The sequence below is a fragment of the Ciona robusta genome, chromosome 14, assembly GCF_009617815.1.
Source record: "Ciona robusta chromosome 14, ASM961781v2".
Taxonomy (NCBI): Eukaryota; Metazoa; Chordata; class Ascidiacea; order Phlebobranchia; family Cionidae; genus Ciona; species Ciona robusta.
This window is the reverse complement of record NC_143248.1, coordinates 4174640-4192566: the sequence shown is the minus strand read 5'-3', so window position 1 is coordinate 4192566 and position 17927 is coordinate 4174640. Positions and strand designations below refer to the sequence as shown.

The window sequence follows — 17927 nt, the reverse complement described above, 5'->3', positions numbered from 1 at the left end:
AAAATACATCTATAAATAAAAAAAAAACAACAACACTTTTTATAAATTAAACATGAATATTTATGCACTTTCTGTTTGGTAGGCCAAAAAATAATTACCAATTTAAAATTTATCATATAATCAACATAGAAAAGTGAATGCAGCGATTGTTTGTATTATATTTCTATGTTATAAACCGCGATTTCGCTGTTAACCTGAATTGTATATGTAAGCAAAAATAATTCTGAGTCTGACGACTAGCTTCTGTTTCAGTCTGCTCCTTGTCTTGTCACTGGTGAAATTTTTTCCGTTACAGTTTAGATTTTAGGCAAAAATCGTTGGAGGTTTCATAGTTAGAGGCCAGCAGGGGTAGGCGGCAAGGCGGGTAGGGGCTTAAGGTCGGTTGGTAGTTGACTGGACTGGTTGTTACGTTTGGCGGTTCGCGGTTACCTGGTTAGCAGATAACGTAAGGGAGCATTCTTCACCTTCACCTTTTTTGTTTAGAGCTGTACCTTCAGTATCAGCCTGTAGGGTAGTTTGTATAACCCACCTAACGCTAATTCTGATTATAAATGCGTAAATTAACACCTTGAGCAAAGTCGGCGATTGCTAGCTTTTACAAAAATGTGGCACAACCCGTTTCCCCAATGGCCAGGCCCTGGGGGACAAATGCCGCCCCAGCAAACAGGTGCGGATGTCGATTGGGCAGCTTTGGCGCAAGCATGGATGCAAAATAATGCAGAAAGGCCTCCACAACCCCCTGAGTTAATGAATCAGCCACAGCAGCCGCCTATGCCCCAACAAAATTGGAATAATCAAATGTGGAATAATAACAACTGGAATAGTCCTCAGTTTCAACAACCTCAAAACTGGCAAGGTCCTCCACAGAACTTCCACTCTCATCCTCCTCCTGAGCAAGATCATCCTCCCCCGCCTCCTCCCGACCACACTGAGTTTTTAAAAAGAGAACGAAATGATTTGAACCGTGATAATATTAATAACAGCCCATATATATTACATGAAGATATGGAAGAGGCCCGGTCGCCAGCTGTGAATCATTTTCCGGATAATAGGAGTTTTAATCATCCAAGAATGAACACACCCCCTGTTGTTATGACTCCTCCACACCACAATAATGATTCCTGGCATCCTCAACCACAGAAACCTCCGGCTATGCTGCCATGGAATAATAGTCAATGGGTTGGGCCTTCAAGGGGTGGGGAACCTACTCAAAATATGATGCAGGCCTCTTTTCAGGCCATGGATATGGCAAAGAAAAAAGCTTTGCCTGCATGGATTCGCGAGGGTTTAGAGAAAATGGAGCAAGAAAAACTTAAAAAGGAAAACCAATTGAGACAAGAAAATGAAGAGTTTCAAAATAAAACGTCGGAAAATCCTAACAAGAGTAAGTTTGAATCAGCAAGTGAAGAATCTGATGCTGAACTTCCGGAAGCTCCTGCATCCGAGCCTAGTGATGCAGAAGGAGAAAAGGAAGAAGAAACTCCTCCGCAACCTCTAACTGAGGAAGAGTTAATGCTTAAAGTCAGGAGGATGCTGACGGAGATTCTGCTTGGAGTAACAAATGAAGAGATTAAAGATATCGCAAATGAGGTGCATACTTCTGCTAGTAGAAAAGAGGCAAAAAAAGCAATCTCTCGCCGGTTGTCTTCTGCAAATCAGCTAGGGATCATTTCCGGGTATGGATCTGATGATGAAGAGTCAGAAGAGGAAACAAAGTCATCAGATAACTCGGATTCTGAAGAGAGTGAGCAGGAAGAAGTTCTAGAGGGAAAAATTCAGCAAAAAATTAAAAATTTTAATAAAAACCAATTTGAACGAATAAAAAGATTGGAGGAAGAAGAATTTAGAAAGAAAAATGCGTCTGTTATTGCAAAGGCTATCATTAACGATGTGAATAGTGATAGTGAAGATGAAACAATGAAGCAAAATATTGAGGTTAATGGGAAAAATTTGGATTCTCCAATTGATAGTTCTATTATCAAAGATGACAGAGCTACAGTTAAAGTTCAAAATGAAGCCCAAAAACTAGGAAGTAATGATAATGATCAGTATGAAGTTGCTGGTGAGCAGAAACGAGCATACTCCAGTGAGGAATTACAAGAAAAAACTAAATCCGGGAAAAAATTAAAAGATCGAAAAAAATCTAGGTCAAGATCAAGATCGAAAGAAAAGTTGAAGTCAAAACATGAAAAAAAATCCAAAGATAGAAGACACTCACGTTCTAATTCACGTAATAGGAGGAGTTCGAAACACCAAAGACGGTCACGATCACGATCACGTGAATATGGAAGTTCGCATAAAAAGACGAGTTCAAGGTATCGTAGGTCAAGATCACGGGAAAGGCATCGTTCTCGTGAAAGATCTCATTCACGTGATAGATATTCCTCACGAAAACGATCACGATCCCGTGACCGCCATCGGGGAAGATCTCATGAAAAAACCAGGACTCCTCACAGGAAAAGATCATATTCAAAAGAAAGAGTTGAAAAGTCGAGCAAAAAACAAAAATTGTCAAAACGCACGACAAAAAATTCTTCAGGCAGTGACTCAGAGAAGATAAAAACAACTATTAAAACTCCTAGTAAAAAAGCTTCTAAGACTAAGAAGAAACGAAAATCAAGTAAGAAGAACAAAAAGAAGAAGTCCTCCAAGAAAGAAGACACAAGCTCCTCATCTTCTACTCCATCTTCATCATCAGATTCCTCCAGCGATTGAAAGAGAATGTTTGCCAAATGCGGAACAAAAAATCTATTGTTAAAAATGTATTTTAATAAGTCCATTTTTGTCTCATAGGCTTTATTATAAAGTTGTTTAATTATGTGCTAATGCTATATCAAAAGCACATTTTTGTTACAAAATGCATGCGCCAGCATTTTACTTCCAACTAATTACGTAACATGTTCTAAGAAAAAATTGGCTACTGTACCAGGTATTCTATATATATTAATTTTTTCCAACAGGTAAAAAGTCACTGCTGCTCATACATACAACACAAAATAGTTTTGAAAAAAATCCCATTTTGTTATTTGCCACCTCGTTCCTGTTTATTTTTCTGGTTAATTTTTGATGACAAATTCACATTACTGCTGTGTATATATTCCATTGCGTTATGGAGCTGTTTGACATAGATACAACAGAGTGTATGCAAAATTTCACAACAAATTTCCAAAATCAGCTGTAAAAATTTGGGTTCAAAATTTTGCTCATTCTGTAATATCTTTTAGCACTGAAGGGTAAGTGAAAAATTGTGCGACATTTTTACTGATCGTTTTCGCTTTTGTATTTTGTGGCGTTAGCTCAATTTTGCTTCTGTCTCGAAAAATGGAAGAGGTTGATCAAATCATTATTGGTTCGTTACTTAACATTGGATGGTAAGCAAGCCTTGGAATCTTTAAAACCTTTCAGGTTATCTATATACTAAGTCCACTGACTGTTTGTTTTCCACAGTGAATTTGCTGAAGGATTGGAAAGTTTGAAACAGTTCACTACAGACAATGTAGTGGAAGGGACAGTGAAATGTCTTCGAATTATAAACCCTGATTATAAGATGTCGCATATTTTTCCACCAGGTAATCATTTCTGTTTTAATTTAACGTAGAACTTACAAACTTTTGAAGAAAATACGTATATTCTGCTTATGCATACGTTTTTGACGCCAATTGTATTACAAGTTTAAAAGAGATCTTCCCCAAACAGGAAAACCCTGATGATGTCTTGCTATATGGCAGACGGAACGTTGGCCCTTTATAACAAAAAAAACCAACAATAGCCAGTAGCCACATGATCTCTTTCATACTCTTTTATACATAGTACACTTAGCAGCAACAAAGTATATTTAAAAAAAGATATATATATAAACAGTAGCACACTCAGAAATAAAAATAAGAGGGGGTGGTTTTAATCAAAAAAATTTCAAAAATATTTTTTTTAAATTTTTTTTTAGACACTCTAACCCCCCTGGCTGCGCCACTGTATATATATATATATATAGGCTATATATTTTTGAATGCATTTTTTAATTTGTTTATATATATATATAAACTTCTTTAGGGATGTCGGCTCGATTTCGAGTTGGTACTTCTATCGCCAATGCATGTAAGGAAGCAGGTTACCGTGGCGATGTCGGATACCAGACCTTTCTGTACTCAGCTGAGCGAGATGTGCGACAGATATTTATGTTCCTCGTCGAAAAACTTCCAAGAAAAGAAGGAGTTAAAGAAGATATAGGTCTGCATGCATAGGAATGAATGTAAATTATTTATCCTTGCTTGGTGGGGCAACCACAGGCGATATAGTACGGGTTCTATTTGACCTTTTTACACATCGTGCTTGTGGGTTATTGGTATGTAAAGTGATAATTTATTTTGAAAGAATTTGTTCATTTTTTGTAATGTAAAGCTGACAATTTAGACAACCCATTAGTGACCACTGGGTTTGTGCAATGGCTACTAATTGTCTTGCCCAAGGACACATACGCCCACAATGGTAGCAGGTAGCAGCATCAAGCCTAAAACAACTCAGAATAAAAGCAAGTGCGCTAACCACTTAGCCGTGGTACCAAATAAAGATTAGAAAATAAATTAGATTTTTAACATTGGGATTTTTTATGCAGAATCTGCGAGTGTTCTGCAAAGAAGGATTGGCCAAGTTCTACGTGAGAAATGTGCTGTCTTGTGGATGCCGTTTTACTGCCACACCTCACCAAAGAAAATCCCGTTTCGAACTCAACCAATAAATATTTCTAAGTATTCACAGGGATATAAAAATAGCAAGAGTCAAGGTAAGAATGCTAGGTTGTTTTGAAATTAAAACCACACTCATAAAGTTACTAAAAAATAATAACACTCACGTACTACAAAGTGTGGTATTAATTTCTGTGCACTTTGAGTATACTATAATCTTGATGGCGGTTTCTCGGGTAAAAAATCACAAGTAAAAAATACCCAGGTAAAAAATACACAGGTAAAAAAAATTCAAAGGTAAAATTATCTAATTCTACATAGTAAGTATGATGCTGTCATGTTCAAATTGTTAAAACAGATGAGACTACATATGATTTCGTTCACCGGCAAATAAAGAATCGCGACCAGCTAACTCCTTCATTACTTGAACTTAACTCAAAACAAACTGTTTCTGTTACATCTCTGGATAAAGTAAGTACAAATATGTTAATGTCTAAAAACCTATCTGGCCTGAATGAAAGTAACTTATTTATCCTCGCTTGGTGGGCAACGACAGTCCTAAACTTGTGTGTTCTGTTTCATACACCACATGCCGATTACAAGTTACTACATACATAATTTTTTGGGGGATTTTTTTTGGTCTTTTTGTGTGGCTTACGATTTGTACAACCCGTTAGTAACAACTGGGTTGGAGGAATTGCCGTTCTGTGTCTTGCCCAAGGACACATACACCCACAATGGTAGCAGAAACCAACCTTGAACCCGTAACCTTTAGGTTATAGGCAGTTACGCCAACCAATCGTGCCACGGTGCCAGACCTACAAAGCTGTTTATTTCTTTTGTCCAACATTTTTAGCGACAGTTATGTTGCAATTAATTTATAACATCATGTATATTTAAAGGCATCAGGGCAGGACTCCAAACGACGTAAAGTTCAAAAAGAAGCATTTCAATGGAAACACAAATCAATGATAACAGGTGAAGTATCTTTGAAAACATTCTTATCTTTTTTATTACTAGCACTTTTTACTGACCTTTACTGACCAAATAGCCTATTCTGTTACTTTTAGGCATAATGCAACATAGGCCAACAATAAAATCGATAACCACAAACTTACATATGTGGAAACTCAGAAGTATGCACGAGGTGTATAAATAAGCAGTCATTTATTGATATAAAATATACACTATAAATGATGCTAAATATTCTTATAGACTTGAATCTATCTTTGTATAATTTTTAGATGAAATTCCCCTTGATTCAAGTTTTGATGACGTCATTCAAGCAGTGACCGGGAACTCAGGAAATATAAAGCAATCTAGATTTGCTCACGCTAAAAGTTTACAGTTCACAACAGTACGTTCTTATTAGTTTTTGAATTTTTGGTTAAATTTATATCGCTTAGTTTCAATATAAACATGATGCGATGACGTTTTCAAACGTTTGGTTTAAAAACTAAAACCATCTTCAGTGATGTCATCTAAAATTGTTTATATCGTTGTGTAACGGTTTTAAATTGTTAAAAATTAACAAAAATAATATTATTTGTGTAAATTTGATAAGAATTGTAATTTTAAAAGTATTGCATGTTATACACATATTATCATTGGTGTTTACTAATATTATGTTTTCTTAATAGGAAGAGCAAAAATCATTTCGTTTGAGGCCAACAGTGCCACAAAAACCAAGTCATTTGATTAAACATGAAAATAAAAAGGTAGTTTTATTGTGTATGTTGTAAAGGTAAATTTATTGTGTTACATTAAAATTGAAAATTAGATTGAAAATTAAAGTGAAAATTAAAACTTGAAATCAATTTTAAAGTCGACTTGACATGGCAAAATTTTGTTTATTTTATCTTATGGTGTATGCTGTAAAGTTAACATTACTGTGTCAAATTAAAATTCAAAATTGAAATACTTTGTAATTTAAAAACCGTTTTGACAATGTAAGTTCAACTGAGTTAATCATGGACATAGTGCATTTTGTAAAGAAAACTAACTTTGTCCAGAAAAATTATCAAAGTTTATAAAATTTTATTTTGGAAAAAATTCAATGCAGAAAGATGATGCAGAAACTGATAATCAGGAATCATCAGAAGATGGTGTGGATGGGAGTTCTGCTGGAGGGGGGGAAGATGCTGTGATCCCAGAAGAGCCGGAGGAAGTAAAGTTTAAACGAGAAGAGGAAGAAATGAAAGTAAAGATCCTGGATGCGGATGCAGGGGAAGAGAAATATAAGGAAGAGCTGAAGATGGTGGAGTTATCAATTAAACAAGTAAGCAGGATGTGTTTGTGAATCTTGTCTAGCATTCATGTGGGGAAGATGAGATAATCTTTTACCAGAGATACATAATCTTCACGTAAACAAAAAAGTTTTAATTTTTGACAATTTAACAAAATTAAAATGAAGGTCTCCCTCTCACTATAAATAGTGCATACCGGCTTGTTCCGTATATGTGAACGCCATACGGAGCATGAGCATCTATCCTTGTGATATGTTTAACATGTGGTGGGGTCCATGCATAATCACTCTTCCATGCAAAAGCACTCTGGGTGTAAGGGTAATGGGCTCTGGCCTAAATCTTAGGTCCTGTGCCACAAGACATTTATTTACTTGGGCTTTAGTTTTGTCAGCCAAGATGTTGTTTATAAATGTTGGGCATAAGTTATAAGAAAAAATTAAAAATGAACTTTAAAATTTTTAGTTGATGATAAAAACAGAAGAGTTAGAAACAAACAATGAGGAAGAAGTAAAGAATGTAAAACTGAAAGAAAAAACTTTAAAACTTTTGCCAAATGCGGAAGAAAATATGGAAAAACTGAAAGTAGGTTTAATATGTCTGGGTAATGTGCTAAATCTGGCTAATATCTTAGGTTCTTAACAAGGACGCCACCCAAACAGAATATATTTGTTTATTATCTACTTTCTAAAAGTGCTACATCTTAAGCGTAAAAAAATAATTGTTAGTGTTCGCCTGGTATGTCATATATTATTTTATTTCAACCAAATATAGAATCAAAGTTTAATTCCACTTGTTGTAAAGAAATACTTTTTCTACTTGTTGTAAACAGATACTAAAGCCGCATTTGATGTTGTGTTATAGCATTAAATGTAGCATTTACTCGAGGCTTTAAAAAGCGTTAGTGGAAATTATATGTTCTTTTTTCTTGTTTATAAAGCATTATTTGAACAATATTTTCATACAGAGTTTGGTTGATGCAAGTTCAAAGAGGTTGGTTGAACTTGGGAGACTTTGGGAGGAGAAGAGAGTTCCTCTTATTGATGATATAAGAAGACTGAAGCAATCTAAGACAGAATCCGAGGTAACTCTCACTCATTATGTGTTAACTTGTAAGCAGGTATGATGAGTGTGAAACAGAACACCCGTGTAATAGCGACTGTCGTTTTTTGACCACGCGAGGATAAAGCAAGTTATATTCATTCATGCAGTTTGATGCTGAGCGTAAAGTGGAAGAAATACGAATGTTACGAACTCGAATGAAAGATGTGGCAGAAGAAACCAAACTAAAAGACCAACTAACCAAACAACTGGTAACATACTATTTGCATACATAATACATAATATACATATTATTATATGTATATACATAATGATATTTACAACAATATAAATTTTAATTGCAGTTTTTGCTTTGTACAATCAAAGCTGTGTTTTTTTAATTTAAGAGATCTGGTTTTCGATTTACTGCTTTTGTTGTGGTTTAACTAGCTTTAAAAATCGGTTAATTTTGAAACTTAATCTTTTATTCCCATTTTCAGAAAGCAGAACTCGAATCTGTAAAGCGTGATATATCAAGGCAGTCGTACACGCGACGTATCTTAGAGATTGTAGCAAGTATACATAAGCAAAAGCAAGAGATACAGAGAGTTATTCAGGATGTGAAACAAGTGCAGAAAACAATGAATCGACTGAAGGGAAGAGCGGAAAGAACGTTTTCTGCAGCCGACGAAGTTATTTTTAAGGTTTGGGCGAATTTTTGTATTGGTATGTGGTATTTTATTATTCCTCAATAGTGGCAAAGTGGTTAGCGTGTTTAACCCAGTGAATTGGGTTCAAGCTTTGATGTTGCTATCATTGTGGGCCTTTGTTTTTGTCCTTTTGGCAAGACACTTAATTTAAAACCCTAATGATGTCTCGCTGTATGGCAGATGAAGTGTTTGTTTTTTCAGATAACAAAACAAATAGTTGTCAGAAGATCTCTTTTTAATGTTTGTTATTGGTAATATTTTTGTAATACGTTGCTCCAGGATGCAAAGCATGATGAGGGGTCTAAACAAGCATATAAATATCTGGTGTCGCTCCATGATAATTGTGCTGCGTTACTAAAAACTGTGGAAGAAACTGGGCTGATCATGAGAGAGATAAGAGATTTTGAAGGACAGGTAGTTATTTCATAATTTTTGTGATACAGGTACCTTGAAAAGTAGTTTAGTTGTGCAATCAAATGGTTAATGTATGTTGTTATACTACATACCACATATTACCTAAGAGAGCATTGAAAAATATATTGTTTTGTACAGTTAAGGCTTTTGTAATTTGTAGATTTTCCTAAATATTTATGGAGGCTAAATATTCCCCTTTGATTTTCAGATTGATATTGAAACTGGTAAAAATGCAGAGGAAAATCTGGAGAAAATTCTCAAAGATTATAAAGAAATTAAGAAAGAGAACACAGAAATGATTAAGAGATTAAAACAGAAGTAGTAAACTAAGTTGCATTATAAGTATCATAACATATGAATAAATTCTTAATGTGCCATATATATAATCTTCAATTTAAAACATGATTAGTGTAATTTATACTTGATTGGCTGCTATATTTACCAAATATATGACCTTTTATTTGACCCCTCCTATGATGTGCAATATTAATGCAAATAAAAGTTTTTTCGTTGAACATGCAGTATGTGGATTTGTAAAGAAAAAATATCACTTTTTGTTGCGTTTTTGAATGAGACAAATGTACATGTAACTAGTTATATATACATTTCATATACATTGCTGAGAAAACAATTCTGTGGAAAAATACCTGTGTATTAAATTAAGAAACCGTCTAAGAAGCGAAAAATTTACGGTATGAATCTTTTAACTCGGTCGAGAAATTCATGTTTTTGTTCCCGCCATTTTTTAAACCTCACTTCGGTAGACGACGCCATATTGTTGTATGGGGATTTTGGAATTTCCTACTTGCGTGTGTGTGGAAAAGTTGTGTGCAAACTTTGTGCTCTGATTAACTTAATTTTGTTCTCTGATTAATTAAAAAAATTAATTAACTAATGAGGCAACGGCGTTTTTTTCGAAAAACGACTTTTTTGGATGTCAGTTTTGTGTCACGTGTTCAAATTCAAAGATTTTTGTTCTGCTTTACCGCTTGCATTTTTCAATAAACTCACTAGTGTATCGTACTAAATTAGTTTAATTAGACGTAAATCACGCTACGTGTCAGCGCCAAATAAATCAAAATTATTGCTTTCATTTTTATAGAACCAATACTTGATATTAGGTTATTTATATTATCAAAGTTAATCTAATTTTAAATTCTGGTGAAATCGAATTAGTGATCATGTCTTCAAATGACCCAACTTCAAAGTATCCAGCTGATCAAGTCACAGCAAGACTTATTGCACTGGAAAACAGAACAGGATACAGTTAAGTGTTAAAATTTTTTTCATAATACAAAAATTATGTTTGTTGGTTAATTTATGCGCTAATATTTGTCGAACTTTCTCTCGTGTCTAAGGTTAATCACGAGTCAAATCGGGTGTAGTTTTACTATAACCTAATTGATCGTTTGTACAAATGAAAATGTATATATATATATATGTAATAAATTTCTACACAAAAAAAAAACTTTTTTTTGTAACTTTAAACACCCTAATACAGCAATTGCACTTAACATCGTGTTATACAGAGCCAAGGTAATCCTTAAGCTGATAACCACTAACCAGTAAAAATTCGGTTTTAAATGTTTTTTAGACCTCACTGGTTTTTTTGGAAAATAGGCGTTTCTGTCAATTGTTAACTTTAAAATGCATTAAAGTATGAATTGTAATTTTTTAGACAAGACCTCCTGAGTTAAATAAAGTTAAGAACTTAAAATGTACGACATAATAATGCATAAAAATGCATATTACTCTGTTGTGATTAAAAACAAAGCCTATAATCATTACACAAATTTTGTTAAAACTCTACATTATTCGTTAGGAATGCAGCAGTTTAATGGACAGAGGAAGTTTTGGAATCCGAATTGGAACAAACCAATTCCACCTCGTGGCTGTGAAGTTTTTGTCGGGAAAATTCCGCGCGACCTTTTTGAAGATGAACTTGTTCCATTATTTGAGAAAGTAAAACTTTGTAAAGAATATGGATAGCATGTTTTGCGATAACTGCTGACAAGGGGTGTATAAAACAGGGCATCTGTGTTAGGATAGCTTGATAATAATTAAACATAAATGGCTCATTTGTCTGCAAAGCGTAGTGCCCACACTTACATTCTTCCAACTAAATGTAGATATGTTTTTACTGTAAGCTTGTTTTAACAACTGTTGTTTTGTCTGCATAACCTGTCTATACGTTTATTATATATATATATTTTTTTTTAAATCTTCGCTACCGTAATCGAAGACTCGAAGTGACAAATAAAGTTATTGTTAGAAATAGAATAATTAAGTTACATTCATTCCTTATTATCATTAGTTTTAATTTTTAATTTTTATTTTTTTTGAAAAAATATACAGATCGGCAAAGTTTATGAATTGCGACTGATGATGGATTTTAGTGGATTTAATCGTGGTTATGCATTTGTGGCTTACACATGCCGTGAGCACGCACAATTGGCTATCAATCAACTGGATAATTATGAAATAAGACCAGGCATGCGAATCGGAGTTTGCAGAAGCGTAGATAACTGCAGGTTTGTTATTTTGCTAGAAATCCCATCTTTTTATTGTTGAAATATACGACTTATCATTTTAGATATATATAAATATAAATAATATGTTATGGAACTGTTTTTTATTGCCATTTCCAAAGTATTCTACAAGCTTATTACTTGATAATTGATTACAGTTTTTTTTGTATTAACTAAACCATAGTAGTTTTATGGTATGCACTATATTTTTAATTATTAGTAAAATCTTGGGTGACAAAGTTAAAATGCAATTACACTTTTAGTTGTTAAATATAGGTAACGTAACTTCATTAGGTAATGTTCCGAATGCATTATGTTTTGATTCTGCTGTTTGTGCAGCCTAGAGCCCAAGACACTTATTGACTAAACATCAGGGTAAAAGCTGTTTTAGCTTACAAAAACATGATAACATCCTGTTTTTAAAAGTCAAAATAACATTTCTCCCGCCCCTAACATTAAGCCTGTAAGTTTAATGTTTATGTTAGCTAGCCTTTCATTGTTTCAGGTTATTTGTTGGGGGCATTCCTAAAGATAAAACTCAGCAAGAAATCAGACAAGCAATGTGTGAAATATCAGAAGATGTTAGCGACGTAATTGTCTACCCAGGAAGTATTCCTGGTCAGTCATTCTTTACAATGAGATAGTCTAATGTTTCTTTCCATTTCAGCTAACATTTTAACATTATTATCCTCTAAAAAAGTCCAAAATTGTAGTAGTGTTTCAGAGCAGTAAAAGCGGCAATACAATAGGTTTAATGTTTAATACAGTTTGAAAAAGTTTGAGTTTAGAAAAGTTCAAAACACCTAGAATTTACCTTAGCAGGTAACATTAACAAGTAATAGTTTAAAAGTTAGGGATAAGGACCAACTCTGGATTATATACAAGTTGCTTTAACAAAGAACCTCACTCATATAGAAATTTAGAATAGAACAGTTTAAAAGTTACGAATAAACTCCGCTTTAGTTTAGGCATAAGTATTCATTCTTAGCAATTAGCAGACAGGTATAACTCACCTCAGTAGTTCAATATATGTTGTATTATTACACATACGCTAACACTGTGTGGGCTCCATTTTTTAGGTGAACAAAACAGAGGATTTGCATTCGTCGAATACAGCACACACCGTGCTGCTGCCATGGCCCGTAGAAAGTTAATACCTGGACGAATAACTTTATTTGGTAGTGAAGTGGTCACTGACTGGGCTGAACCTGAAGTTGACGTAAGTTAATGTTTTTACATTCGTTAATCGTTATGTCACTGCTTATTGGTGTATGTATTTATGTTTTATTGTTACGCAGACATTTTTGCGACTGCCTGTAAAAAATTTTAAATCGACTGCCTGTAAAAAATTTTTGATAATCAATTTTAAACCTGATTTTACCGTTCTCACATTGTTTAAATTAGTAGCCTATTTCAGTTATTTTTGGAATTTATTTAATTGTTTTAGTTAATTTTAAATCATTTTCACAGGCGACAGATAAGACCAGTCGAATAAAAAATGTCTACGTTCGGAATCTTAAACTTACAACAACTGAATTGCAAGTTTTCAACGCTTTTAATGCTGTTCGACCCGGTGCTATTGAGCGTGTTAAAAAGATCGAAGAGAGAGATTATGCTTTTGTGCATTTCCAACGCAGAGAAGATGCAATGTTTGCTGTTCAGGTAATTTCTTCACTGTCATTAATGAATGAATGTTACTTGTTTTATCCTCGCATTGCTGGAAAAATGAAAGTCCTGTTCTGTTTTATACAACTCGTGTCAGCTTTCGAGTTACAATGTATACACCTTTGTGGGTGATTGTTTTTCTGTTCTAATCGTGGTAACTTGTAAGCGAGCATGAGATGTATGAAACAAAACGCCCAGGTTATAACGACTGTAATTACCTCATCTCAATATGATAAGTAAGTTACATTTATTTAAATCAAGAAAAAAATCTTGAATTATGCACAGTATCATGTTAATTATATATAATTGAAAATGTATTTCACGCACATGCTCACTTGCATACAGGTAATGAATGGACAACGTATCGACGGGCAAGAGGTACAAGTGTCACTGGCAAAGCCACCATCTAACAAACATGATGCAAATAGTTCAACAATGCAAGCAATGCAACAGCGTGGTAAGTTTTATATTATAAAACTGAGGTTTTGGGGGAAATTAAATTTTCCTAAAAAAATCACTTTAGGTTTTTAACTGTAATATAAAAAAGATTTTATAATATTAATAATAATATTTTAGTAAAGTATTGAATTGATATCAACGCTTACATTTGCCAACCAAGTGATCAGTAACGGGTTGTCTATACTGTTTGTCATACAAGACAAAAAATGTAATCACCCACAAAGTTACATCATGGCTTGTAAGCCGACATGAGGTGTATGTAACAGAACAACCATGTTACAAAGAATGTTTTTTCCTAACCGGCCAGGATACAGCAAGTGACATTTATATTCTATTGATACATTAACCCAGCATCTGCTACTCCATCTCCCTCCCATCTACAAGTATACGATCGTATGAAAAGCATGATGATGTCAAACACCAACCCGCAACCTACAACATTCATACAGCCGGTCAAATCCATGCCACCAGACTACAACACTCTCACACAAGCTGTAAGTTTAACTAAAAATTAAATATTGAATGAATGATTTCAACTTGCAAAGTCATTAAACGACAGTCGTTATAACACAAATGTTTAGTTTCATACATCTCATGTCAGCTTACGAGTTACCACGAATGTAACTTTGTGGATGGTTGTTTATTCTATGTAGTTGACAATAAGACAACCCGTTAGTGGCCACTGTTCTAGAGTAATTGTCTTAAATGTCTTGCACAAGAAAACCTACCCCCACAAATAGTACCAGCAAGGTGCCTTGAACCCGTTATCCCTGTGACCACCGATTTAGAGAAATCGCCGTTAAATGTCTTGCCCAAAAACACATTGCCCACAATGGTAGCCGCAACAAGCCTTGAACCCATTACCTCTGGAACCTGTGTTATGGGCAAACAGGCTGAGTTAACTGAAAAAACAACTTTTTTGATCCCAGCAAGCAGCTGCCAAGCTTCAGCAAATGCGTTATCAGCAGCCACCCCCTATGAACCAATACCCTGCCAAAAGCACGCCTACAAACCCCCCTCCATATATCTACCAAACACCAGAGCCCCAGAATGCATCAAACTCAACTGTAAATTACATGGCACAACTCATCATGAAATATGGGTTGGCAAATGGCTCCACACCAGTTTCTACACTTGATCATATTGCAAAGATAGATTGCCCAGTGGTAAGGAATGTATAACATCATCATTCACAAAACTTCTGTTTTAAAGTCAATTCAATGTAACATCTTTACATTATAAGTAACTAGTTTTTTATTTTTTTTATAAAGTTTTTGTAACGTTTTCCAAATTTTTAATAATTTTTTCTATTTTACCATTTTTTTTAACAATTTTTGTGTTATTCCAGTTTTACAAAATTTTTAACAGTATTACCACTGTGTTTTACAATTTGTCAATAATATTTTACTGTTTTTACAGTTTTACAAAAATTGTAACAGTGTTCTCTTTATTTTTTTACAGTTTTTGCCAAAATTAACAATATATTTATTCCCACCGTTTTTTATCGTTTTTTTTTTTCAATTTTAACAATATTCAATTTTTTCCAGTTTTATCTTGATGAAGTAAGCCTAATATTCAACAACGGAAAACGTCCAGAATATTGTTTGTTAAATGATGGAAACCGAGGAAACACAAAATATGCGTTTGCTGTCCACTTTATGGGGGAGATGTATATTCCAACACCAGAGCTATATTTCTACAATATACCAGAAGCCAAAAATAAAGCAGCAAAACGTGTGCTGGAACATATAGGTTCGTACTGAATGAATAAATAAATGCAACTGTTTTTGTACAGTCGTTATAACGCGAGTGTTCTGTTTTGTCGCCTTGCGACCTCTAACAAGTTACCACATGTGTGACTTGGTGGGTGATTGTTTTTTTGGGAATTTTTTATTGTATGGATGACAATTTAGACAACCCATTAGTGACCACTGAGTTTGAGCAACTGTTGTTAAATGTCTTGCTTAAGGACACTGGACACATGTGCCCACAATGGTAGCAACTAGCAGCGACAGGCCTTGAACCCCTAACGGCATAACCTCTAGGTCATACGCAGGCATGCCAACCATTGTGCCTTGGCTAGTATTTACTATTTTCATTTTTTTACTTTAATGAACAAAGTTTTCTTATTTATTCTCGCATGGTTGAATATATATTTCAATGGGATTATTATTAGTGGTTTTGACATATTCTTTCTCAACCTATATGATGCATTAGTTTTCCTGCTTATAAATAACCACCGTTTCAACCATAGATTCGTGGATGAAGAAAAAGGTTTTTGATCTTGTAAATGACAACAATGGATACTTAACCAAACAGACCAATGGTTTCGGCAATCAGCCACCTAACTCTAATGCTTCTAATGTTTCTAACACTACTTCTGCATGGGGCACAGTAGAGGTAGGAAAGGTGTTGGTTGCTTTATGCTCGCCTGCCCAGAAAACGACAGTTGTTGTAACACGGGTGTTCTGTTTCATACACATCATGTCTGCTTACCAGTTACCATGTATGTAACTTTGTAGGTATTTTATATTTAATGTTTGGCTGACAATTAGGAGAACCCATTAGTGACCACTGGGTTGGAGCAATTGTTCACTGGGTTAGAGGAGTGGGCGCTTTCCAACTATGCCACAGGGCGGACAAATTGTGCCTTATAGCAAAAGTAAAGGTGCCTGCCTCCCCTCAGAGGTTTTGGGTTCGAAACTCAATTATGCTACCATTTTGGGCAATAAGTTACATATATGAAAACTGAACACACGTTTTATAAGATAACGACTGTCTTTGCCCGCCAAGGATGGTAAAAAAGTTAAATTTATTCAGAATAGCGTACGTGATAGTTAGTGTCTTTTTTTTTAACAGAAACCTTCTGTTGATTTTGACTATCTACGTTCTGCAACAACTTTTAAAAACAACATTAACGTTTTTCCCAAATCAACAATCACAAGTGACAGCTTCAATGTGAAGTCACAGAACAGCATTGTGACATCATCATTGGGGTGGACAAATGGAATGTGGGATCAAATGAAATATTCAAATGGGATGGAAGCAAAGGTATCCCGTTTTATTAAGAATTTGCAGAGTTTTAATTCCTTTATATATACATACTAATATATAAGTACTTTATATTTAAAGGGTCCTTTACATTTCTTTCTAGAGAAAATTTGACTAACAGTCAGATGCTGTAGCACAGTGGTTAACGGGCCTGTCTCTAATCTAGAGATTACTGGTTCAAGGCTCGTCACTGCTACCACTGTGGCTTGTGTTGTGTTCTTGGGCAAGATATTAAACGACCATTGTTTCAACCCATTGGTCACTAATGGGTTGTCTAAATTGTTGTATCAAACAGAATGATTTTTTAAATGTTTTTTGTTTTGCTTTTTAATGTGATTGTCAGTTTAAACAAATATTAGTGACCACTGGTTTAAGCAAATTTTGTCAAGTATTTTGCTCAACGACACATTTTCTCACGTTTTTTCCCCGCAGAGCACTGTTGACTTCTCAAGCTTAGTAAACAACTCGTCTTACACATCTTCACTCACAACAACTACCAGACCCCAGCTATCTTCACTAACACAACCAAAATCTGCATTTGATCGAGTTGGCCTTTGCTCAGACAGACTCAGCTCTCTGAACTTTGACTTTTAAATGACCTTACACTTTAATCTGTAAGGTAAGAGAGTGGTGCACAATTGGTGCGCAGCCCAAAAAAAATAAATATAAAAATTTTAAAAGAGTAAATTCAGCCCCCCCACTGTTTTATTGTTTTAATTGAACCCTTTTTTTTGTAGCTGCGTCACTGCACGTTTGACACACAAGACACTTTAAATGCACAATGGATTGTACATATCTTTATAAACTGTCACACACACACATGGTTGTTAATTTTAAAGCAAGTATTAAGAATGATGTAACTTGTAGCTTATCATTCTTCTTAAGTTGTCACAAATTAATTTTATTCACAAATTTGTTTTAATGATTTTATCACCTGATTTTATCACAAATCTAAAACCATCTGTTTTTATTGTGGAAAAAATCATTTGTTTTTAACCCACAAGTTTTAAGCTGTAATTTCATCATAGCTACTTAAATGAAATAGACAGTTTGAATCAAAATTGTTTAAAACTAAGAAATCAGAACTATAATAATATGTACTCATTTTTAAATCAAACAATTTTGGAAGCAGAT

At 34.4% G+C, this 17927-nt stretch overlaps 3 protein-coding genes across 4 annotated transcripts; all 3 read left to right on the top strand.

Annotated features, from left to right (window-relative positions):
- Window positions 1–210: 210 nt before the first annotated feature.
- On the top strand, window positions 211–3296 carry LOC149725131 (uncharacterized). The gene has a single exon (XM_089892190.1). It carries the CDS (start codon window positions 604–606, stop codon window positions 2713–2715), a length of 2112 nt encoding a protein of 703 aa, XP_089748316.1. The 5' UTR covers window positions 211–603; the 3' UTR covers window positions 2716–3296.
- On the top strand, window positions 3201–9605 carry LOC149725130 (coiled-coil domain-containing protein 22 homolog). Its single transcript, XM_089892194.1, has 15 exons — window positions 3201–3371; window positions 3448–3569; window positions 4051–4227; window positions 4613–4780; window positions 5041–5153; window positions 5585–5660; window positions 5927–6039; window positions 6323–6400; window positions 6745–6960; window positions 7391–7510; window positions 7893–8009; window positions 8137–8238; window positions 8467–8670; window positions 8956–9090; window positions 9299–9605. Exons 1-15 carry the CDS (start codon window positions 3322–3324, stop codon window positions 9410–9412), a joined length of 1905 nt encoding a protein of 634 aa, XP_089748320.1. The 5' UTR covers window positions 3201–3321; the 3' UTR covers window positions 9413–9605.
- A 196-nt stretch (window positions 9606–9801) lies between these two features.
- Window positions 9802–17858, top strand: LOC149725129 (uncharacterized). 2 transcript variants are annotated; one of them, XM_089892192.1, is made up of 14 exons: window positions 9802–10356; window positions 10913–11052; window positions 11446–11621; window positions 12124–12236; window positions 12698–12837; window positions 13089–13280; window positions 13629–13740; window positions 14094–14236; window positions 14672–14908; window positions 15290–15494; window positions 15997–16142; window positions 16602–16793; window positions 17226–17412; window positions 17531–17858. In XM_089892192.1, the coding sequence occupies exons 1-13, from the start codon at window positions 10272–10274 to the stop codon at window positions 17385–17387; spliced, it is 2043 nt and encodes a 680-aa protein (XP_089748318.1). In that variant the 5' UTR covers window positions 9802–10271; the 3' UTR covers window positions 17388–17412; window positions 17531–17858. The 2 variants fall into 2 exon arrangements, with proteins under 2 accessions (XP_089748318.1, XP_089748317.1); XM_089892191.1 differs by lacking the exon at window positions 17531–17858 and having other exon boundaries at window positions 17226–17444.
- Window positions 17859–17927: the final 69 nt, after the last annotated feature.

What these genes read in the sequence shown, in the direction of transcription:
- LOC149725131 (XM_089892190.1), top strand. Translation starts at nt 604, where the DNA reads ATGTGGCACAACCCGTTTCCCCAATGGCCAGGCCCTGGGGGACAAATG.
- LOC149725130 (XM_089892194.1), top strand. Translation starts at nt 3,322, where the DNA reads ATGGAAGAGGTTGATCAAATCATTATTGGTTCGTTACTTAACATTGGA. An exon ending in AAAGTTTACAGTTCACAACA is followed by an intron (nt 6,040 to 6,322) that starts GTACGTTCTTAT and finishes TTTTCTTAATAG; the next exon opens with GAAGAGCAAAAATCATTTCG. An exon ending in AAAATATGGAAAAACTGAAA is followed by an intron (nt 7,511 to 7,892) that starts GTAGGTTTAATA and finishes ATTTTCATACAG; the next exon opens with AGTTTGGTTGATGCAAGTTC.
- LOC149725129 (XM_089892192.1), top strand. Translation starts at nt 10,272, where the DNA reads ATGTCTTCAAATGACCCAACTTCAAAGTATCCAGCTGATCAAGTCACA. An exon ending in ACGTGTGCTGGAACATATAG is followed by an intron (nt 15,495 to 15,996) that starts GTTCGTACTGAA and finishes TTTCAACCATAG; the next exon opens with ATTCGTGGATGAAGAAAAAG. An exon ending in CAAATGGGATGGAAGCAAAG is followed by an intron (nt 16,794 to 17,225) that starts GTATCCCGTTTT and finishes TTTTCCCCGCAG; the next exon opens with AGCACTGTTGACTTCTCAAG.